This window comes from Macrotis lagotis, chromosome 3, assembly GCF_037893015.1.
Source record: "Macrotis lagotis isolate mMagLag1 chromosome 3, bilby.v1.9.chrom.fasta, whole genome shotgun sequence".
Taxonomy (NCBI): domain Eukaryota; kingdom Metazoa; phylum Chordata; class Mammalia; order Peramelemorphia; family Peramelidae; genus Macrotis; species Macrotis lagotis.
Window position 1 is genome coordinate 210,650,127 of NC_133660.1, and position 25,880 is coordinate 210,676,006.

The following is a 25,880-nucleotide window of genomic DNA, read 5'->3' on the forward strand; positions in this document are numbered from 1 at the left end:
ACACTGGGCTGGGAATCAGGAAGATGCATCTTTCTGAGTTCAAATCTGGCCTCAGATACTATTAGTTATGTTATCACTTAGCATGTTTACCACAGTTTCCTTATCAGTAAAATAAATTGGAAAGGGAAATAGCAAACCACTCTTGTATGTTTGCTAAAAAAAAACCCAAATGGGTTACAAAGAGTCAGACACAACTGAACAATAACCACTAGATTAGCAATGTTGTAAGACCTGGACTTGTGGTTTCATTGTTATAAGCATCTTCTGGGTGACCAGTTCTGATCAGTACCTTTTTTTGTACCTTTTAGCTTGGGAGAGATATACAAAACAATGGATAAAGTGTCTTGCCTAGAGTTACACAGTGGCAGAACTTGAATCCAGGTCTTCCTGACTGTGAAACCAGTTCCTTATCCACTATGTCCCATGGTCTCTCTCATTGTAGAACTATTTCAACATAATTTTAGCAAACCATTTGACAAAGTCTGTTATCCTATCCTTATGGGAAAATGGAGAAATTTGAGCTAGAATTGAGTTGGATTAGGTGTATGTATCCACAAGTGTTTGGATGACCAAATGAAAAAATTCAGTCATTACTATATCAATTTCAATTTTAATGGGTCTCCAGTGGAGTGACACAGGAATCTTTGCTATTTAACATTTTATCTTTTATGAGTTCAAGAATTCTGAACTGCAGGGAAAGAAAGTCAATAAGATAACAATGCTTAATTCATTCAAAGAATTCCCAAGAGCTGGGGAAATTTCCTTCTTTTAATTAATTCCTATTTAAACTGTATATAGCTTGCTATTTAACATTTAACGTGATATAGAATGAATGCTTATCAGATTTGAAAATGACACAAAAATGGGAGAAACACTGAATGGCAGGGTCAGGATTCAGATATTGTGATATGCTAGAATAACAGGTTGAATTCTAAGAAGAAAATAAGCTTTATTAATAATAAGAGAGAATATATGTAAACTCATGCTTGGATTCAAAAACTTTGGCAAGTACAAGATGAAGAAAGCATTAAAATATCTAAGATTTTTAGTATTCAGCAGGCTCAAGATGAGTCAACAATACTTATGATAGCTGTGAAAACAATAGACTCTTGGGCTTGATACAGAAAGACATAGATGGTGTCCAAGACTAGAAAAGTGATTGTCCTGTCTTACTCGGCCCAGATCAGGTATTCAGTGTTCACATTAGGACAACACATTTTAGGAACGCCTCCACCTGGAGAGCATTCCTAAGTAAGAGGACAACTAGGGTGGAGAAGGGTTTCATAATCTTATTATAAGAGGGACACTTGAAAGAAGTAGAAATGTTCATCCTAGAGAAGGGTCAGGCATGGTGGTGCTTGTCTGCAATCTTTGCTATTGGGGAGACTGAGGCTGATAAATTGTATGAGTTCAAGAATTTTGAGCTACAGGGAAAGAAAGCCAATAAGATAAAGATGCAAAGATGCCTAGTCTGATATTCATTCAAAGAATTCCCAAGAACTGGGGGATTTCCCCTATTTTAATTAATTCCTACTTAATCTGTATATAACTTGCTTTGAATATATTTGTTTGCATGTTGTCTCCCCATATTCAATTGTAAGCTCCTTGAGGGATCTTTCCTCTTTTTGCATCTCTAACACTTTACACAGGCATTCAATAAAGGTTTCTCAAGCAATTAGTTGATCAACAGTGGAATTAGGCAAAAGAGTGTTCCTTGCATTTCCAATCTGGTTAAGATATGAAGTCAAGAAGGAAGAAGAGAATAAGGAAGAGGAGGAGGAGGAGGAGGAGGAGGAGGAGGAGGAGGAAGAGGAGGGAAAAGAGAAAGAAGAGTCAGAGAAATGGAGCTTGATGACCAGTTTCAAGGATTTAAAGTACTATAGTGTAAAAGAGGAATTAGGCTTATTCTTCTTGGTTTCAGGTGGCAAAACCAGGAACTATAGGCAAAAGTTGCTAAAGAGACATATTTAAGCTTAATGAAAGGAAAAATTTCCAAATGATCAGAGCTATTCAGGCATAGAGTGGCCTGTCTAAAGAAAGAGATAATGGATTTCCTTCTTTGGAGGTCTCTAAGGAAAGGCTGAAAGACCATTAGTTGGGCTTATTCTAGAAGAGATTATTATTTAGACATGAGTTGGACTAAATGGACCCTAAGGTTCCTCTCAATTCTGAGATTCTATGATAAGATTATCAATTAAGAACTTTGTGAAAAGAAAGAATCTTTCTATTTGGGTGTATCAGAGGTTTCCTGCAGGAAATAGTATTTGAACTAGGTCTTAGTGTACTGAAAGGCAAGGGTTTGTGAGGAGGATGGCGGATTGGGAATCACCTCTGAATAAAACCAGAGAGGCAAAAGTTCTTGGAAGGATCCAAGGTCTCTTTGAGATCATTTAGTTCTACTCTCATTTTAAAGATGAGGAAGTTGAGGCCCAAATAGGTCAAGTGACTTGCCTATAGTCATGTTCCACAAACTCCATTAATCTTTAAGCCCAGATATTTTGTGATTCTGTGGTATCAGAGTAATGGACAGGATTAAAGGAGCAGTCCCACAAAATTGTTAATTTTGCTTATTTTCCTCTCTTGAAAAGGACACCTGTCATCATGTTAACCACAGCTCTCCCTTTAGCACTGAGGAGAACAATGTCCAAGTGATTAAGTCTGTGGATGGAAGAAAAACAAATTACCAATTAAACAACTGGGGGACAACTTTGATCTAGGATCAAAAAAATAAAAAACATTTAAAAGAGGTCAAGTTCAGGAAAATTATACATTATTTTCCTAATTTATACAGCCACCCCTCTCATCACCTCTTATCTGGATAATTGCCAAAGTCTCCTAAAGCATCCCCTTGATTTCAGTCTCTCCCCTCTTCCAGTCTGTCCTCAATGCAGTCACCAAACTAGGACTCCTAAATCAAAGGTCTGACCAGGCCCTTTCCCTGCTCAATAAGCTCATTTGTGTGTAAAGGACAAAAGAACTTCTTTGTTCATTAGTTAAAACCCTTCACAATTTGTCTCTAAATATCTTTCCAAACTAGTCACATGTATCTTCCTCTGAGCACTATGTGTTCCAATCAGACTGGTTACTCAAGGTTGCCTTTAAGTGATGCTGCATCTCCTGCCTATATTATATGCCAGACCTGTCATTGATGCTTGGCATGGTCTCCCTGCTCATCTCTGTTGCACAGTTCAGATACCACCTCCTCCAAGAGACTTTTCCAGATCAGGTCCCAGTCATTAGTACTCTCCCAAAATTCCAAAGTAGTTTGTATTGATTCTACAAATTTTAATAAAATTATATATGTGCATGTTGTTTTCCTCCAAAGGAATGTCAGCTCCAAGGAGGAAAGTGAAAGAATGACTTATTATTGGCAGCTAGGTGTCTCATTGCATGAGATGTTCAGTTTGGAACCAAGAAGACCTTGGTTCAGTCTTGCCATAGGGACTAATAAGTTGTGCTAAGCTGAGCAAGTCAATTAACTTTTCTCAACCTCTATTTCCTCATTTATAAAACTGGAATAATTGTAATAGTATACATCTCACAGGGTTGGTATGAGGGTCAGATGAGATAATGTAAATTGCTTTATAAACTTTAAAATGCAATTTTCATATGTATAAATATGTGTGTATACATATAGAGATGTGTGCATATAAGAATATATATGTACATATATATATATATATATATATATTTTCCATTGGCTTTTGGCTTTCCCTTGTAAAAAGTTATTCATATTATATAGGGAAAGGCAACTGGGTGGTATAAGTAGATGAGAATGTTGGACTTGCTCAAGCCAGGAAAACTTGAGTTCAAATTCTGCCTCAGACACTAGCTTTGTAACTCTGAGCAATCCTCTGGCTTCAGTTTTCTTATCTGCCTGTGTGTATATACATACATACATATATATACATATATTATATATATTATATATTATATATATTATAAATACACATTTGGTGTATATATACAGGTTGTGTGTGTGTGTGTGTGTGTGTGTGTGTGTCACAGACTATATTGTTATTCCATGTTGGGGTATTTGCCACATACTGGCACTATACCCATCATATATTAAACATTCAATAAATGCTTCTTAAACTGAATTTGATTGGACTGGATTAATTGGCAATCAAGCTATACTTTTCCAAATAGCTTCTGAATAAGGGCATTGCCAGAGTCTCTTTCATTCAACAGTTCAACAGTGGTTGAAAGAGTTGGTAACTGTCTCCTATAGGTGTTTCAGCTAAGAGATTGAGCGGATCAAATAATCAGTTACAGGTGAATCATGAATAAGGGGCTTTATAATTGGCATCATATGTCATAATTAATATATTTATGTCACAGGAAAACAAGACTTTCATTTATGTGGGCTAAGGTTTAAGGCAGGGTTTTTAATTGGAGAACAGAGGTAAGGCTGTCCTGTATTTGCAGGATAGAAGGACTTGAAAAGTATCAGGTTTATTTGTTTTTAAACATCTGCCAACAGATATAGCTTTCCTTGATACATTAAAGTCAAGTGCCCAGATTTACCAACACTTTTAAAATGACATTGGATCCAGGTAAGTGACTATTACTTCTCACCCAGATGTCTAAGCTCATTTTAGCACCATCTAAGCCTTGACAAGCAGAATACGACTCTAAATATTTTGACATGCACCTGGAGCCCCTCAAAGAAGAAGTTTATAGGACAGTATTAGTAATAAATACAATTTAAAAATACAGTTACACAATGTTTATAAGAACTTCATTTTCAGCAACTTTTTCTGCTTTATCTTTTCTAACTCCTTATAAAAAAATTTTCCATTATTCATTTTTTCCACTATGGTGTATTAGCAGCATATTTAAATAGGTCAGGTTGAAACTGTGGCAGTTGTTCGTAGCATCATCTTATCTTTAACCTTTCTTCTAATTTGATATTACTTTGGTCCTTTGCTCTATCTGGATGGTCTGATTACACACAGCTGATTCACAAATGTCTCCCTTATCAGTACCCAATTATATCCAGTCTTTTAGATATTGTCATTTTCATTTGTCATAATGTTGTTTGACAGAGCCCATTTCCACTGTCTTCTGGCTGTCCCTTGGGAGAAGATATTCATGTTATATAGGAAGAGGCGACTATGTGGCACAGTAAATAAAACATTGGACTTGATGGAGTAAGGAAGACCTGAGTTCAAATTCTGCCTCAGATACTAGCTATGTAACTGAATAAGTCACTTTACTTCCTCTGGCCTTGGTTTACTCATCTGTAAAATGGGAATGATAACAACACCTGCCCCATAGGGTTGTGAAGATTAAATGAGACACCTGTATCTTACCTATTTTAAAATGTCATTGAAATGCTAGCTCTTATTATGAGATTTCTAAGTAATTGATAATGCTCAGACTTCTTGAACTTCTCAAACCTGGTCTATCTACATGGATGATATTGAGTTAACTGAATCAAGATTCAGAATGTGGCAGTACCTCAAAGAGATTCATAACTACTCACAAGAGATCAATATAATAATTTGTATAAGAAAACCAAATAAATGAAAAATGTCTGTTGTTACAACTATTTTATGGAATTATATGGCAATGTATTGAATCAGTGAAACACACACACACACACACACACACACACATATATATATATATATATATATATATATATATATATATATATATATATATACATATATATGAACCACAATTGCATATGGATGTGCTGGGGATGAAGAAATAGCAAGGCTTACAAATGCATTTTTCAACATTGATTCCTAATCACTCCTCAATTACAAAAATAAAAACAAAGATTTTTAGCAAAATTTCTTCCTGAAGAAACTGAAACTTGGAGTACCACAGGCAAGCAAATCTTGGAACACCACAACCTCCGAAGAACCAAAGCTTTAAAAAAAATGAGGAACCAAATGAAAAAGGCATCTAACACATTGGGGAGATCTATAGGAAACCATTGGGGGAAAAAATCATACAAGATAGAAAAGAAATGGAAGGGTCTAGATCTTAAAGACAAGGAGAGAATACCCATATTGATGAGTTTCTTCTTTTTTTATTATTGATGAGTTTCTAAGGAAATATTTAGATATAAAATTGTATGGTGTATAATTTTTAAATTTTTTCTAAATTTAAGAAATTAATGATTTGTAAATTCTGAATTTTTAATAGCAATGAAAATACTTAAAGACATTCTGCATCTCTGTAAAAAGTCTAATACTTAAACCTAACTTAGTAATATATGAGTGAATCCATTTAATGAATGTGTTTCAATTTACTGCTATTTTCTGACAGCAATTTTTTTTCTTTTATCCTAGAGGTAATCGAAGAACCACCAAAGAGGGATCAACTGTTTTGAAAAGCCAGAACCTTGGTCTATCCCCAAATAGGTCAGAATATTTATTCATTTTTAAACAAGGGAATGAAAATCTAAATTCTGATGCACACATTCTGAACTATGTAGATATCTCTAACTGTCCCTCCTGGATCTTCTTTCCTTATTCTTTATTGCTACCCCTTTCCAAGATATTATCCTCAACACATTTCTCTTCTTTCTATATATTCCTTTCATGAATAAGATAACCACTCCCTTGGTTTTAATTATAATCTCTATGCAGATGACCCTAAAATCTATGTAATTATCCACCTGTATAGCTGTCTCTCCCCTTATAAGTCCCTATGCCATATTTCGAATCTCATGCTGGACAGCTCCACCTGAATATCCTAATAGTACTTCAAATTCAACATGTTCAAAACTAAAATCATAGCCCCCCCCAAAAAAACCCTTCCCTCCTCCTAAAATGAATTATTATTATTATTATTATTATTATTATTATTATTATTATTATTATTATTATTATTATTATGGCTTATTAAGCTTTCAAGTCTCCCAGACCAGAAACTTCTGTCATCTTTTATTCTTTCCTCTCTTTCATTGCTCCCCCATAACCAATTCCTTAGTCTTTCTTATTCCATTTCCACAATATTTCTTGCCTCTATCCTATCTTTTCTCCTTATATTGTAATCCCCTAACATAGAACCTATTTGTTCTCTTTGTCTCTAGCACTTCTTTTCCAGTGCCTGCACACAGTCATCAAAATCATCATTCAAATGCAAAAACAGTATCATGTCATTCCTGTCCTCAAGAACTTTTAGTGGCTCCCTTTTTCCTAAGGGATGCAAATACAATCTCTTTAGCCTGATATTGAATATTCTCCACAATTAGGTTCTAACCTTCCCACCCTTGTTTTAATTACTTCCTTTTGTTTTCTTTATATTCCAACCAAGTGACTATTTGTTGCTGAAATAATCTTCTAAAATACTTTTGCATAGGACATCTCCATGCTTGTAATGGATCCTTTATGTGTCTCTGCCTATTGAAATATCTGTCTTTCTTCAAGGATGACTCCTGCATAAAGGCTTTTTTGATACCTGTACCTGAATATTCTCTCTGCTTCTTTGTGTTTCTCTGTCTCTAGCTCTCTTTCTGATGCTCTCTCTGGTCTGTCCCTCTCTTCTTTTTTCTTCTTCTGTCTCTCTGTCTCTGTCTCATTCTATTTCTCTCTTCAGCTTTTTATTGCACCTTGTCTAGACTGCCTTCTTTGTACTTATCACATTTTTTCTTGTATCATACATTCTTATGAACATATATTATTACCCCTATTGGATTTTAAGCCCCTTGGGAGCAGTGACTGTCAGTTTTCATCTTCAAGTTCCCAATGGATAGCACAATGTCTTACATTTGGTAGGTGCTTAAAAAATGTGTTGAATTGAGACAACATAGATGTTGGGCATTTCTTTCTTTTATACAGCCAGAAAGAGAATAATATTATTAGATCACTCAATTCAATCATCTATATCAATAAATTAAGGTTCCTTTATATGTGATTCAATTGCAATATGGAGTTATAGTATGGATTAGGGATTAGGCATATGACAGAATTAGGGTAAGAAACCCAGAATTAGTGGCCTGAGCAGGTAGATCAGAGAATCAAATGAATGCTTTCAACTGAATTTTGACCTTTTAAGAACAGCTCCTATATTGAGCATCTGTTCTCTGATAAGGAAGGAAAATAGCTCTTGTGTCTTTCTTTCTTTCTTTCTTTCTTTCTTTCTTTCTTTCTTTCTTTCTTTCTTTCTTCCTTCCTTCCTTCCTTCCTTCCTTCCTTCCTTCCTTTCTTTCTTTCTTTCTATCTTTCTTTCTCTTTTTTCTTTTCTTTTCTTCTTTCCTTCCTTCCTTCCTCCTTCCTTTCCTTCCTCCCTCATTCCCTCCTTCCTTCCCTCCCTCTCTCTTTGTCGATAATGCTATAATACAAAGAGAGAAGAACTTTGAAACAAAGGACCTGAATGCAAATCCCATCTCTTCTGTTGTTTTAAGTAGTCATTTTTGTCAAACAAAACCTCTGCTCTTTAGTCTCTTTGCGACCTTGACCCAGTGGTCTGACCTCTCCTTATCTTCTTAGAGGCTTAGATTTTTGAGTTTATGTCTTTGTGTGATACTTTTTTGCTCTCTGGAGAAGGGAGATTAACCTGCTAAACTAAATTTCTGTGGGGTTTCCAATGTTGGCAACTGGATTTTTTTTCCTTCCAGTTCAGGAGAACAGAATTATTCTACCATGCACAGAACTCCCATCAGTTTAAATATAGAGTAAACCTCCAAAAATAAGACGTCTCAAGAGGTTGGAGCAAGAAGGAATGGGTAGACAAAATAAAGAAATAGATTTAGGTTTGATTTTAAAAGAAATGAACAAACCTCAAAAATCTGAGTTGCTCAAAAGTAGAATGAATTGCCATGGGTGATACCAGATTTCCCCCTTCTAAGATATAATATATATATATATATATATATATATATATATATATATGTATATGTCTATGTATGTATATATATATATATATATATGAAATATAGCTTTCAACAAAAGGTGAATGACTACTCAGTCACATTGTAAAAATTATTCTTGCCTAGGTAGACTGTTCTCTTTGTTTCTCTTTTCAGTTTTGAGATTCCATGATTCCATGAGACATTAAAAGGAAATATGATATATAGAAATATCTACATATATTAAATAATTATATATGTATGTATATGTGTGTATATATATGCATATATATACACAGAAACACATGCATACGTACATACAAAAATAATCAGTACATTTTGAAGGAAGTATGTGTCTAATTTGCTGATCAATATGGCTATTACATTTTCCTGATCCTAGTGGCACAGAGGATATACATTAGACAAGGAGTAAGGAAGACTTAGGGCTGAATTCTGCCTCAGACATTTATTAGCTGTATGACCCTATGCAAGTCATTTAATCTGCCTTAGTCTCAGTTTTCTCACTTGTAAAACGGGAATGATAACATGAACTGATTCATAAGGCTGCTATATGGATCCTGTCTTGATTCATTTGAATTATCTTTTTCAAGGACCTACTAAATATAAGGCATTGTGCTAGGTAAGTTTTATGGTTATTGCAAATAATTACATTGCATTCATTATTATTGCTATTCACTAATTTTTTTCAGTTGCATCCAACTCTTTATGAGTCCATTTGTGATTTTCTTGGCAAAGATACTAGAGTGGTTTTCCTCCTCCAGCTCATTTTACAAATGAAGAAGCCAAGGCAAACAGGGTTATGACTTGCCCAGGATCAAACAGCAAGTATATGTCTGAGGCTGGATTTGAACTTAGGAAGATGAGTCTTCTTGACTCCAGGTCTGGCTCTAGCCACCAAGATGCCCACAGTTATTATTACTATGCTTTTTGTTTAATGTCTAACCTTTCTCATTATAAGAAAGCACAGGAAAAACCAAGTCTTCTACTAAGAACAAGACCCTAAGAAACAGATCTCTCTCTACTTTCCAAATATTACCTGCTTGTCCTACCTTTTCCCCTAGGAAATGCGAAGGAATTATAGACAGGCAGTGGCCAATTATCCAAGAGTTCTTTAAGAACTCACTATGCTTCTGAAAAATTATGGATGTGTTCAGGCTAACAGAAGTTAACATTAAATATCTTTCAATAATGCCTCTTAAGTCAGCTTTCCTCACTTCCACCAGATAAAATAAGATACAAGAAAAAGAAAATCCAAGAACCTTCCTTTAAATTGGTGTGGCTGAAACAATAACATACATTGAAGCAATATTTACAATTATATTAAAAAAGGAAGCTAGAAGAATCGACTTATTCCAAAACAAATTATTTGAGGATGTGTCATAGCATGCTCTGGTGATATTAAAAAAGAATAACAGATGATGTTACAGCAATCTATAACAAACCATTTATAAAGTAGTATTCAAATATACATATATTCGATAAACATAGACATCTCTTTGTCACTGCATATTTTATAATGAAAGGTGAAATGAGAATATAAATTATTATTAGATGTGTATGCCCCAAAGTGGAATTTCTATTAACTATATATTTGGGACTGTTACTTTTCTTGGCACAGTGGATGGACTGAAGGCTAGAGTCAGGAAGACTCTTCTTCCTAGGTTCAAATCTGACCTCAGACCCTAGTTTTGGGACCCTTGGCAAGTCACCTGACCCTACTTGCCTCAATTTCCTTAACTGTAAAATGAACTGGAGAAGGAAATGGCAAACTACTCCAGTACCTTTGCCCAAAAAACCTAAATAGGGCCACAAAGAGTCAGACATTACTGAAAGATGATTGAACCAAAAACACAGATCAGCTTTAAATACAAATAGCAAGAACAGACCATTTGATCATTCAGAACATCTATGTATAAGTCTGTTCTGCTGTCATTTTACTACTCACATAGTCACTTGAGCATGAGTAAGAGTTGCCTTTCCAGAAAGCCCAGGAAAGGAGTTCATAGATTATAGAGCTGAAAGGGGGTTTTTGGAATGAATTCATCCAACCATCTCATTTTATAGATGAAGAAATTGAGATCCATGGCTCTTATGGGTTTAATGAGGGTATATATATACAACTTCTATAAGATTACCTGCTGTCCTGGGAAGGGGGAAGGAAAAAGAAAGAGGTAGAAAAATATGGCACTCAAAACCTTACAAAAAATTAATGTTGAACACTATCTTTGCATGTAGTTGAAAAAATTTAAATAAAATTTAATAAAGAGATTCTGAGGTTTATAGATTTAGATCTGGAAGGTAACTCAGTGCTCATCCCTTCATTTTACAGATAAAGAAATCAAGTCTCCAAAGACAGGATAGAAGCCAGAGTAAGGCCACTTCACTGTTAAACTAGTGAAGTAGATGGTGTGAATATTATTAATCTTTTTTGAAAAGTGAGGAGAGGGGTTTTTAGAAGGTGAAGTGATTTGCCCAAACTTAATGTAGAAAGCAAATTGTGGACCTGGGATTTGGAATTAATAACTCCAATTAAGGGTTCATTCCTTTTCCATGGAGTTGCCTTGGAAATAAAAATTACCTGTAAAGCATTCTCTAATGCAAAAGACAAACAAATACAGGATTAAAAGTCAGGAGACCTAAATTCAAGTCCTGTGAATCCTGGAGCAATTCATTTCCCTTCATTGGGTATCAGGTTTCCTACCTATAAAACCAGAATGTGATTTGATGATCTCTCAGAGACCAAAGCATTCAAAAGCAACCTACAGGGGCGGCTAGGCGGTGATTAAGCACTGGCCTTGGAGTCAGGAGTACCTGGGTTCAAATCTGGGCTCAGACACTTAATAATTACCTAGCTGTGTGGCCTTGGGCAAGCCACTTAACCCCATTTGCCTTGCAAACCGCCCCCCCAAAAAAGCAACCTACACTAATATCCAATTGATTCTAGCATAGTAGAACCAAGAAAACCTGGGTTCAAGTCTGGTTTCTACCTGTATAGTTGATGTGTCATACTGGGCAACTAACAACCTCTCAGTGGCCCCAGGAAACCCTCTAAGATTATAAATTATGGATTAGTTCTCAATCTGTATCAGTGAAGGAAGTTTCTATCACAGGAGTGCTATACTGTGCTGGGTAAACAATGAAACAAAGGAAAGAAGAAACAAAGATTTGAGCTTTTGAGTTTATTGATTTTTAAACAATGTATGCCAATTGCTCAAAAAACTGGCACCAGACTCTTCAGCTTGGCAATGGACCTTGAAAATGGAGAGAAAAATTTTTACATATTAAAAACAATTAGTCAAATAAGACCAATTAAAAGAAAACAATTAACTAGGAAACAAAATTAGGTAATTTGATTTTCAATTGGAGGAAGATTAGGGTGAACTAGATGGGGCCAGTTTTTGGATAAGTTATATGGCTTGCTTGAAATGTACAACTGGGGGGAAAAACTCTTTGGATTTGACTGGGTTTCTGGTCAGCATAACCTACATCCTTGGTTAAGGGTCTCTAAACAGCAGGGAGAGAGATGGTCCCAGTTTCCCAGCTGCACAAGGTTAGGTTTAAACAATGTAATAAAGCTTTCTCACAATTCCCATAATTGAGTAAAGTTTTCTCACAAGACAGAAATTGGACTAGACCCATAATTGGGTCTATTGAATTGGGTCTATTTCTATTGAAAGGGAACTGAGAAAGATCCAGAATTGAGTCACACGATGGAGTCAATGTGGTTCACTCAATTGCCTCAATTCCCTTAATACCAAAACAAAGTTCAATTAAATCTTATGCTCCTACTTAGGAATTATTTTCTTTAAAATGTATAAAATGAAGGAGCAGGATTTAAAAACTGTCTATGTTATTGAATCAGTTAACTTTTGGCAGGATTGAGAAAAGCCATCTTGATTAGCTCCCATGGGGCCCAGTACCACATTCTCCTCTAGAAGTCATCTCCAGAAGAAACACAAAAGCTACTGTAATTATATCACGCTAAGGTTGGTTGTTGAGCACCCCAGTCACAATTTTCTTCAGACACAGGGCCCAAGTTGCAACTTTTTGAGATACAAAATAACATGATAGCCAAATAATATTCCTACAAATAACTAAGATTAGAGAACTGTGGATCTCTGGCTTGCCAGGGGTAGGGAAAGGGCAATTGAATAATTATAAAGGAAAAATTAATTCCAATACATAAAAATCATTTAAAGATTTTTTTAAAAAAAACTATGTGTAGAATGCATTTATGAACACACAAGTAAATATATAGAGAAATGTATAGAGGTAAATATCAATTTATGGATGAATCCATATATAGAGAGAGATATAGACAAACCATCTGTCTTATCTGAAAACTGGCCCCATATTGTTCACACTAAACTTCTTCCAATTGGAAATCACATTACCTTATTTTGTATCCTTCTTAATTGTTTTCTTTTAATTGGTCATATTTGACTAATTGTTTTTAATATGAAAAAAATATTTCTCCTTCTGTTTTCAAGGTCCATTGCCAAGCTGAGGAGCCTGGTGCCAGTTTATTGAGCAACTGGCATACATTGCTTAGCCAATCAATATGCTCAGAAGCTCTAACCTTTGTTTCCTCTTTTATACATTTATATTCATACACACACATAGATGATATATGAAATATATGTGTACATACTCAAATATGCATTATTGATACATACATATATTGATTCATATTATGTACATAGAAATATAAATACATTTATATCAACAAGTACTTTTAATCATTTACTATGTAGCAGGCACTATTTGCTAAGTATTAGACTGCAAAGAGAGATAACAATCTGGGAAATAAAGAAGCTTACATCCTTTTTTTTAGGATTTTTTTTTGCAAGGCAAATTGCCTTAAGTGGCTTGCCCAAAGCTATACAACTAGGTAATTAAGTGTCTGAGGCTGAATTTGAACTCAGGTCCTCCTGACTCCAGGGCCCGTGCTCTATCCACTGCACCACCTAGCTGCCCCCAAGAAGCTTACATTCTAATAGAGAAAATAAAAAGGGCATAAATAATTGTGAGTTATCCTCAGAGTAAATGAAAGGAACCCTAAATGGTAAGTCACTAGCACCAGAGAGCAGGAAGGGAGGCCAGAAAAAGGCCTCAGGCCAAAGGTACCATTCCAGTCTGGGGTTTTAAGAAATAGAGGTGGGGGCAGCTAGGTGGAGTAGTGGATAAAGCACTGGCCCTGACACTTAATAATTACCTAGCTGTGTGGCCTTGGGCAAGCCACTTAACTCCATTTGCCTTGCAAAAACCTTAAAAAAAAAACAAGAATTCAAGAAATAGAGGTGAAGTGTAAGAGAATTCCAGGAATGGAGCATAGTGCAAAGGCATGCACGGGAAATGGAGGTTGATCACAATTTGAACTCCATCAAAATGATCTGCTTTGCCTGGACCTTTGCACATTGTTTGAGAATGCAAAAGAACTACTCATCGTTTTCCTTCAACTCAGATGTGATCTGATAAACTCAATAAAGAGAAATCTAACCACTAACCTGTGACATCATCTAACTGATGCCAAATCATATGGGATCCTATTATTTGTTATTGTCATTAGGACCATTATACTGTCCTGAAATTCATGCATGATAGCTTCAAACCAAAGAAAAAAAATAAACAATAGCCACCACTGCCACCAGCACAACAACTACAACAACAAATACAATCTCCCTGAAGTTTGCTAGTGTATCTTTCATAAATCACTCAGGGCTGTGAGATGCCCAGTCCTATAAACCCACTGCAAAAATTGCCATTTCAGCTCCCCGTATGTTGGAAGTGATAAAGCTCAAGTAGTCACCTAGTCACACTTTCCTCTCCCTAATGGTCTTAAATCATTAGCTCAAGTAGAGCTTTGTAACATAAAGTGTCAGAACTGGAAGGGACCTTGAAGCATAAAATGTCAGAGCTGTAGGGGACTTGAGAACACAGAATGTCAGAGTTGGCCAGGACCTTTAAACATAAAATGTCTGAGCTGGAGGAGGACCTTGGACCATAGCTGAAGGGAACCTTGGAATATAGAATGTTTGGGCTATAGGGGATCTTAGAGCACAGAATGTTTGTCAGAGCTGGAGGGGACCTTAGAACATAGATGTCTCTCAGATCTGGAACAGACCTTAGAATATAGAATGTTTGTCAGAGCTGGGGGGGGGGCAGGGAGCTTGGACATAGAATGTCCTAGCTGCAGGTGAGCTTAGAACATGGAATGCCAGAGCTGCAGGAGAGCTTAGAACATGGAATGTCTGTCAGAGGGACCTTGCAGGGGACCTTGAAGAACATAGGTGAAAGGAACCTTAGAGCAATGATTGAGTCATTGGAACCCAAATTGTTAGATCTGGATAAAAACACATGATACCAATTCTGAAAGGGACTTTAGAAATCATCTAATTCAATTCCTTCATTTTACAAATGAGGAAACCAAATTTCAAGAGGGCACCATGACGTGCCTTGCTCAACATCCCACAGCAAGTTCATGGCAGAGCAGGAATTCACTGTGGGTCTCCTGACTTGCAGCCCAGAGTTTTCTCTTCCAATGCTCTGCTGTGGCAAGGCCTGCTTTCAATGTTCCCTCTACCCCAGGCTCCAGACAGCTGCTCCTGACTTTCCTTTTTCCTTCTTCTCTTTTCTTCTTCTTTAAAGCCCTCAATGCATGGCTCAGCAGGAATAATAAGCTCTTTCCCAGGGCTACCACCATTTCCTCTGCTAATTCATTTGGCGCACACTGACGCATGGGGTACCCTGGGGTTTAAAATCCCAGAGGAGATGACATCTGAATGAGCATCATCACTTCAGGGGCTCCTCTCACCAACAGGCACACAGGGTGAAAATCCATAGCTGAGTCAGATTTACATCAGGATGTCTCCAGATCATTGAAAAACCACAATTGTCCAGAATCTCTAAAGGATTTAGCTTAGCATTCAAAAGTTTTGACCTCATGTTTGTTTGCATCCTGCATAAGATATTTTGCCTCCTGTACATTTACTGTAAATGGATTCAACTCTGAAATAGCTCACTGTCACCAATTATTGAAGAAAAATGAGCTTTCTTTTTTTGTTGTCGAGTCAGAAATATTGGATGTATTTGGGGGCTTCAATAAAACTATTCTTATTGTTGTTATGATGATCATTAAAGTTACTTCAAGGATTTCATCAGTGAACAGCCACCGATGCAAAAATCTTTCATAATTTACTAGATATTCCTTGAGACCTGATCACATATAATCCACTCATTTTTAACAGATGAGGAAGCTGAGACTTATGGGAGGAAAATGACTAATAAATGATGGTAGAATTGAATAACTGACAATTACATAGTTAATTAGTGAGAGAGCTGAAGCTCAAATGCAGGTGTCCTCATTCTCAATCCAGGCTAGTCTTTACTAAGGCAACTGCCTCCCATTAAAAATATCAAAAGAAAGTTTCCAGTTATTCCTCACTGACCAATTACCTATGAATTTCTACAAATTCCCAGCACAGCCTGGAAATGGTCTAATTGTTTGCAGTGTTTCTGTTTTATCAGTTCTGTTTAGAAATGATGCCAAGGCCTGGTGAGATTTGGGGAGAGAAATAAAGGTGAGGAAACATAGGCAAAATAAAAACAAAATATATCAGTTAGTTTTTTTGGTTTCAGGGGTTTTTGTTTCTTTTAAGAAGAAGAAATGGTACCTAGGAGCCAACAAGGAAAACCGGATGGCTGGCGCTGAAGGCTCGGGTCCAATCCCAATCAACATATCTCAGTCTTCTTACTTCCCTGTGTCCAACTTCCCATTGCCACGAGATGCATAATAATATTTACTCCCTAAGTACTTTGTGATGCTTAATTAATTGCTCTTTGTGACGCACTTTGAGCACCTCAGAGGAAGGTGTAATGCAAGTGCCCAGGATTATTATCATTGCACAAACAAGTTGCAGCTTGGAAGATGAACCATAGCTAATTTTCCATTGCCTCAAATCTTATTCTATTTCAATGTCCATAATGATCAATGAAATTGATAATGATGATAGTGGTGGTGGTGGTGGTCCTGGTGCTGAGAACAATAGATACATTTACACAGTTGTTCAAAATTACAAAGTAATACAGTTCTATGATCCCATTTGCTCTTATGGGGAAAAAAGAGGGAATTGGACTGGACTGGATGATCACCTTTCAGCATCTCTAAATCTCTGAACCTATAAATAGCCTTGGGAGGTGGTTAGTGTAATTGTTGTTATTGTTTTGGTCTGGATTTGAGATTTCATCGATGTTAGAAGCTCTCAATGTAGGAAACTTTCTCTTCTAAGGCAATTTGAAATTTTTACTATAATTATAGTCTTTGGGGGTTGCCTGAGGCACCAAAATGTTAAGTGACCTGGCATGGTCTCAGCTAGAATGTGCCAGAAGCAAGCTCCAAGGTTAAACCCTGTAGTCATTGCTTCATGATTCTCCTCCCATGTATGTATCATTATTCTCAGGAATCAGAGGCTTGAAAGAATGAAGTGACTTCTCTACCATCACACAATTAATAAGTGGCAAAGGAAGAATTCATATGCAGACTTTTGTAGCCATGATCTGTTTACTTGCTGTTGTGACCTTAGTAAAGTCACTTAACCAGCTTTGAGTTTCAGTTTCCTCTTCTTTAAGATGATGTGTTAGGGGGCAGCTAGGTGGCACAGTGGATAAAGCACTCCTGGGCCGGTACCTGGGTTCAAATCCAGTCTCAAACACTTAATAATTACCTAGCTGTGTGGCCTTGGGCAAGCCACTTAACCCCATTTGCCTTGCAAAAAAAACCTAAAAAAAAAAAGATGATGTGTTAGCCTAGATGATAGCTAAAGTTCTTTCTTCCCAGTTGAAACTGGTCATATTCCAACTCTAATGCACTTTTCACCATACCACAGGTACCACAGGTTACCATTTTGTTCATAGGACTCTTATACTCATATCATGTTGTATTTTGTTTTGTGTTCATAATCCTTCTAAAGTCAAAACTTGTATAAGTAAAGGGAATACATTTCCTCTCCAGTGTCTAATATATCATTTTGTTCATATCAGATGCCTAAAAAACACTTGCCAACTTTAAGTGAATGAAACTTATTTTATCCATTGTGTCCATATAATCTATATAATGAATGCTTACTTGTTTTCCTTTACACTATAGATCATGGCCCTACATCACTGCTATAGGTAAGTGGAAATCTAATTTTCATCTAACATACATTTTTTTCTTAAGCACTCCTATTAATTTTCCTCTTCTCCCTTTCATAATATTAGTTAATCTTTAATATAGTGATTTAACATTTGTAAATCATTCTTGATAGACTGATGGATATTATGGATAATGTTAATGTATATCTATAGTATATGTGTATACAGTATAATATACTTAATGTATATACAATATTTGCATTTGTGTATATAAGATATATGCATATATGTGTGTCTATACATGAGCATACAAACATATAGAGATATGTCTGTACATATACATACAAAATATTATTTGGTCCTCATAATAACTGTATAGGTCATTTTATTGTTTATATTTTACAGATGAGGAAATGACTCAGACAGATTAAATGGCAAATGTTGGCAAATGTCTGGGGCAGAATTGGAACTTGGTGTTTTCCTGACTCCAAGTAAAACTCTCACTATGCCACCTAACTGCTTTAATGAAAACTACCAATCCATGTATCCAAATTCAAACCTTCTTCTAGGGTCAAGAGGATTCCCTTGTCTTCCATGTAACTTTCCTTAAATTCTCCAAGCCACAATGAACTCCATCTTCCCAGAAATCCTTTTGCACTTATCTTGAACCCCAATGATTTCATACTAAATAATATTCCTTAAGTTTTTAGAGGACATGGGTAGAGTTTTACATTTGTTTCATATCTATAAACATGATATATAGACTTGGTATTTCCTAGATAAATTCTTGTTTAAGGAATGAATTAATGAATTTCTTAAAAAAGTCCACCTGGGGGGGGGGGAGGTGGCTAGGTAGCACATTGGATAGAGCACTAGCCCTGGAGTCAGGAGTACCTGAGTTCAAATCCATCCTCAAGCACTTAATAATTACCTAGCTGTGTGGCCTTGAGCAAGCCACTTAACCCCATTGCCTTGCAAAAAAAAAAATTTTTTTTTAAATGAAGGACAAAAAAGTCCACCTTGGGGAATCTTGGTCATGCAGTAGATAGAGCACCAGCCCTGGAGTCAGGCGATCCTGAGTCCAAATCCAGTCTTAGACACTTAATAATTACCTAGCTGTGTGGCCTTGGGCAAATCACTAAACCCTATTGCCTTAAAGAAAAGAAAAGAAAAATCCACCTTGAAAAATCACAAGTAGAACTCAGGTCAGATAGATAACTCAGAGAAAGCTGATAAATTATAATGTTAGTTGTAGTTGTTTTTATTATTCTTATAATTATTGATATTATTACCTCTTAGTTCCAATATAAAATAAAAATTCTTTTGCATGTTATTGACTTTCTTAAAAAATTGAGTCACAAATCTAGAACCAAAGATAGTGTAAAATTTGGACTATGACTATTACTTACTAATAGTCAGTAAATTCTGATTTGTCTACTTCTAAAGGTAACAGAAATACATATCAGTAGTAATTCATTATTACTACTACTAATAATAATCTCTACACTAAAGTCTTCCTCTGATGTCTCGTTGTGGCATAGATTCACCAAGATTATATTAATGGCAGATAAGGTCTCCTAACAAATCATAGCAAAGAGTATGAATTTTGAATATGAATCCTATAATGGACTGTGTCCAAGAACCATTGGAGCTAAATGCAGGAAGTGTTATCATTATAAAGTTGGATACAAAGGATAAATTTATTTGTTCATCTATAGAAACTCACAGACCATCTTCTAAGGACCTGAGGCATTCTGGTCACTGGAGAAAGTTCTATCCACAAAAAACATGTATTTGGGGGGCATTGAAATAACAAAAATGAGCATTTATGAGAAGCTTCATAGTTACAAAATATTTTATGGTTATTATTTCAACAGAACCTCACATCAATTCTGTGAGGAAATTTATATAGGATTATTTCCATTTTTCAGATGAACAAACTGAGGTTCAAAAGAAAAGAGGCTCAAAAATTAAAGTAGCTTGCCAATGGTTATATAGCTAGTAAGTGGTACAATCAAGACTAGATTCCAGGTCTTCTGGCTCCAAGTGCAGTATGTTTTCATTACACCAAGATGTATTTGGAAAGTAAAGTGGAGCTAAAGATAAATTAAGAAATGAACTCCCTGAACAGCTGTGGTTATATACACTGATGCTTCCTTCCAAAATGTTTGTGTAGAGTCATATCATCTCAGAGTAAATACAAATATGACCCTATCCAAAAGTCTGTTAAAGGACTCTGGCTGGGCCCAAAGACAGAAGACATATTTTCTACTTTGTATAACCTTTCTCTTGACAGGGAATTTGTTTCAAGTTTGAAAATGAAGTTTGTAGAGTCCACCGAATGATGTCATTTTCTCCAACACTAAAAAAGTGACTCCAATCTTTTGGATGAAGACAGAAAAGTCAAAATTGGTGCTTCTATTTAGAAAAACTTGTACCTAATCATTTTTTATCATTATATAGTATTCTATAACCTTACAGTCCCTTTTAAAGTCGAGAAAGGTACATATTGATTTATTAACAACAACAACCCCAAAAAAGGCTTCTCATTTCATCTGGGACCATTTTATCTTTTTTATTGTTGCTGCTGTTAAGGAAAGCTATGATTTTACCCCTTTAATAGAACTAAACTAATGATTTTAAGAATAAATGGCAAAAATGGCAACTCTGTGATGCATGGATATTTAATGCCACCTACTGGACAAGACTGTGACCTGCAGCTCCTGAGTTAGTGAGACTGTATCTTCTCTTTAGTGCACACCTCCCAAAGATAACTTCGCTCAACCAACAATGGCAATTAAATTTAAACCGCTAAATCTCTAAATTCCAGCATAAAATAAAAATTCTTTTGCATGTTATTGAAGGTCCTCTACAATCTTATTTTTTTTAAATGAATCACTAATCTAGAACTAAAGATGGTGTAAAAATGTACCATACCAATAATGGCTGACATTTGTAGAAGAACATAATCACTCCCTATGGGTATTATTAGAGAGAAGCAATGTGATATAGCAAATAGGACATTATAACCCATAGCAACTGTCCCTCTACAATTTCCTGGAGTTATAATATCTTTCAAAAGATTTACCTCCTCCTAGACTCAGTTTCCTCATCTGCAGAATTAAAATAATAATGCTTTCCCTAGTTGTCATACAGAATGGTGGTAAAGAGAATTTTTTTAAGTAATAAAATGTGATTAAAAATTTTTGGAAGCCATGATTGAGTAAAAAGGGGCCTAAAGGTAGAAAATGGATATGTCCCTCTAGAAATTGCTTTTTCAATACATAGGACAATAGTGTCCCCTGTGTATTTTTATTGAACTTTCTGAAGGTCACAGAAATGTGCTGACAATATTAGGTTTAGTAAGCTTGCCTCTGGACATTTTGGAGGTGGGAGGCAAGAGACTAAATGGAACATTCACCTCCGGATTTGACCTTCAAAATTCATGATGAAACTATAGAATGTTAAAGATAGAAAGTACTTTAGACGTCTTCAAGATAAAGCTCCTCATCTTCTAAATAAACTGGAGTCAAAGGAATTGAAATTAAAATAATTCAAGTCAATGAAAGGTGATGTCAGAATAAGAACCAAAGACCTCTGCACTTAGTCCAGTATACTGACCATTATTATATACTATCTCTGCTTAGATTTAAAGGGGTAAAGAGCAAGAAGGTACCATGGAATGGTAAGCACAAATAATGCCTATATCCACATGCATGACTTTCAAGTCTAGACTCAAGAGTAATGAATTATGAAATCAGATGATGAAAGGGAAATTAGAATATATAACCCAGCATTTTAAAGCTGAAAGTGGCCTTAGGACATAGCGTATAAAATGTTATTATTCTTTATTCTGAAACTCAAATGTCACGACCTTTCTGAAAACTCAGGTCCCCAGATTTTTCCCTTCTTCAAACTTCACATAACAGTTTCACATATATCTGTGCAATTATTTTTATAGCTGTTTGTCTTACTGCCCCCCCACCCTAGATCCCAAATTTCATAATCATAATCAGGAAATCAGGAAGCTCTCAGTTCAAATTCATCCTCAGACACTTCCTGTGTGACTGACTCTGGGCAGGTTATTTAACCCTGATTGCCTCAGTTTCCTCATCTGTAAAATGAGATAGAGAATGAAATGGCAAGCCACTCCAGTATCTTTGCCAAGAAAACCCTAAATGGGATCAAAGTCAGACAAGATTGAAGTGACTCAAACAAAAAGGATCATGTGTTATCTTAGCTTCCTAAATCATTCATTAGCTAACACAGTGCTCTTCAATGCTTAATAAATGTTATTGAATTGAACATTAGAAATGGATCAGGTCTTAGGATGATAGGATACAGTGGGGTTAGAGTTGAAAGGATCTCTGAGATTATCCTCCATACACACACACACACACACACACACACACACATATATATAGTATGTAGAGTTATTTGCATGTTGCTTCTCCTCATTAGAATTTGAGCTCCTGGTTATCAGGGATGACAACTTTACTTTTCTTTATCTTCCCAGCAAAGAATAGCACCCGGTACATAGAAATTGCTTAACAAATATTGATTAACTAACCCTTCAGGGCTCTGTTTTGCTCATCTGAAATGAAATCCCTTTCATTCCTCCCTATCCCATCTTCCCTCACAAAATAAAAAATTTTAAATGTTCAAAAGAGATGGGAATTAGCTAAATTCCCATTGAGTAGGTTAAGTGAAAGGCCATAGGCTTTGTACTTAGGGTCTCATGAAGGAGGCAGGAACTTTGAGTAAGATTCCGTGAAAGATCAGTGATCAACATTGGCCCTAGATCTAGAGGAAAAAGGTTGAAATGGCAGTGGTAGATTCCAACTCCAAATATGAGGAAAGCTTCCAAAAAATCAGAGCTATCCCAAAGAAGAATGGGATACCTCTGGAGATAATGGGTTGCTATCAGTAGAGATCTTCAAGCTTTGGCTGAATGGCCACTTACTGAAGGTCTTGTGGCTTCATAGTCCTTCCTTGAACTTTATCTTCCAGCAAAATAGGCCACTTGCTATTCACAGAACTAAGGAACCTTATCTCCTACCTTAAATGTCTTTGCCCAGAGTGTCCCCCATATAGGAAGAAATTGCCTCCCTACCTTTCAACCATAGAATCTTTTCCTCCTTCAAGGTTCAGCTCAGATACTATCTCCTATAGAAAGTCTTTACTGTGTCCCCCTAATTATTCATGCTTTCCTTTCTGTTCAAAATATATTTACTTCTGAGTTTGTGTGTTGCATGGATGAATATAAGTTTCTGGAAGTAAGTGATGATTTTAAAAAAAAATTTTGTCATTTTGTTGCCAGTGTCAAGCAAGTACACCCTGCACCTAGTAGGCATTTAATGAAGGTGAATGTGAATTAAATTGAAAGAATTTATGTTTAGGTAGTGGTGGGGCTAGTCAGCCTCCTAGTCCCCTTCTGATCTGAGATTCTTTTGATTCTATGAACATCAGGTGCCAGTTTTAGAAAGGAAGGATTTAAAATGCTATGACTATATTTGAAATTCCAATCCTCCACTGGATGTCACCGCATAAACTCTTTGTTAGTCTAATGTTTGTCTAATCATGTCTCTATAAATGAAATTATGTCTTAAAAAATCCCCAAATCCCAAAATTGCTCTAGAGATTCTGCCACATCATACCACCCCTGCTTGGCTAAAGTCCTAACGGATGACAAAAATGGAAATTGTTCATTCTGGAAATCCCATCTGAACTGAGATTAAATCATTTGGACTCTGTTAAATGATTTTTGTGCTTTAATGCAATAAGGAGACTCAGTAAATATCATCACTGCTTCATGGTTTCCTGTTTCTACCCCCTACTAGAGCAACAACTGAATCTAATGAGATTTTTTTCCCCCTCTTGATTGGTAAGTTTTCTTATGAATTGTTATACTAAGTGAGTTTATGGAGTAATGTGGCATTGTGGGCTAGCCAGCTATCTAGACCCTATAAATGGAATCACTTGGGGGACATGTTAAATGGGGTTGCTTGTTAATGCACAAACCTTGCTCCTCCATGGGCACAAGTTCCACTACATATTTACAAGTGAAAATAAATCTGGGAGTCTCCACATAGCAGTAGATCTCACTCATATCTTTCAAATGAAAAGACCAATGAGCCCAGTCTCTGATGACCATGCCATGAACTTCTGGCATCATGCCAGAGCAGATAATGACAAGCTGACTATAACCCAATGTTCCTTGTACTTTCTATTATACCCTTTAGTCTTCATTTTCTCTTTAAAAATAAAAGTCTTTGGGGTACTGATATTATATAAAGGAAGTTGTTGCTGGTCTGGTGATAATGAAAGAAATTTTCATTCTGGGTCTGTATGTTTCATGGTGTCTTCTCTTTGGCTTGGTGAGTAATACTATAAAAAAATCTAAAATGATTATATCCTTTCTTTGACAATATCCTAAGTACACAGATCACAGCACATTAGATATGAAAGGCACCTTAGAACATGGAATGTTAGAACTAGAGAGGCCTTTGGGATATAGAATTTTTAAATAGAAGAATAATTATAACATAGACCATTAGAATAAGAAGGGACCTTAAAACAGTGAAAGAACATAGAATGTTCAATCTAGAGAAATATTAATATATTAGAGCATAAAAGATAATTATAACAGATTATCAGAATGGAATGGGAATGTTAGAACAGAGGATAAGGAATGTCACAGCTGGAGAGAAACTTAGAACATCATGTTAGAGCTTTAAGATCTTAAAACATTGAAAGTAAACATGGTCAGGGAACTTTACACATAGATCATTAGAGAATATAAAAAATAGAATGTAACCATTATAAGAGAATAGTTTTCAGCTAGGTAGAGAACTAGAGGAGGACTTAGATACTTACTAGCCCATGACCCTTAACTTCTGTATGCCTCTGTTTCCTCTCCTGTAAAACAGTGATAATAACAGGTTGTTAAAAGGATCAAATGAGATAATAATTGGAAAGCTTTTAACACAGTAAGCACTGTATAAAGGTTATTTGTTGTTGCTGTAATCATAGGACATTGCCTTCATACAAATCAAATTTAATTTAATATAAATTTTTAAATAATTAAGAACATTAAATTTAAAAATAATCAGATGTCATTAAATTAATAATAATTTATTAAAAATAAGATCTCACATAATAACCTATAGTTGTTTACAAAGGGCTTTCTTTTCAATCATCCTATAAGGTATATTGTATTAACCTCTTTTGACTTAAAAATGAGGAAATGGAGACCTACAGAGCCTGAACAAGTTATCCAGACCCAGAGTCTCTCAAACTCAAGTTGATTTCACTTTCCACATCATCCCCATGCTGCTTCTCAGTTGAATCCCTTTTCCTGTTGAATCCATGGATACTTTCCCAAATACATAGAACACTAGACTTTTGACTGAAAGAGACATTGTTTATCTAGGGTCCTTTCTCAATAGTGGGGGGAAAGGGGGAAGGATATAGTTCCAGATCATGACCTTATAAGTGTTGAGAACACCCACTGAAGAAGCCCCTTTTTTCTAGGTTAGATAAATGTTGTTCCATTTTTAGTCTTAGAGAATAGCTGAGGTTAAATGGTTTGCTCAGAGGCAAATAGTCACCATGAACCAAAGTCAAGATTTGAAGCCAATTCTTCCTGGCTCTGTGACCACCATTTAGGGTTTCTGCCTCTTCTTTAACTCACAACCCCCAGCATTTTAGAGCTGAGTTCCAGAAAGGTTAGGTCACACAGCTAGCAAAGGTTGGAGCCAGGATCTGAAGCCAGGGATGGCTCCTGCCACCAGGGCCAGCTCTCTGTCCCCTATAACACGTGGCTTTCATGAAAAGAACCCAAGCTTTGCTGTAAACCCTGGAAACAATCTCTGTAACCATCTGGGCAAACAGGCGTTATTAATGTTTTGTTCAT

At 36.0% G+C, this 25,880-nt stretch overlaps 1 protein-coding gene across 6 annotated transcripts in view; it reads left to right on the forward strand.

The window, feature by feature from the left end:
* The window catches only part of CLNK (cytokine dependent hematopoietic cell linker), a 212,607-nt gene that overhangs the window by 92,077 nt on the left and 94,650 nt on the right, over positions 1–25,880 (forward strand). For all 6 annotated transcript variants that reach the window (XM_074229786.1, XM_074229788.1, XM_074229791.1 and 3 more), the window contains exons 4-5: positions 6,309–6,380; positions 17,979–18,004. In XM_074229786.1, coding sequence (XP_074085887.1) covers positions 6,309–6,380; positions 17,979–18,004 — 98 coding nt within the window. The remainder of the gene's footprint in view (positions 1–6,308; positions 6,381–17,978; positions 18,005–25,880) is intronic.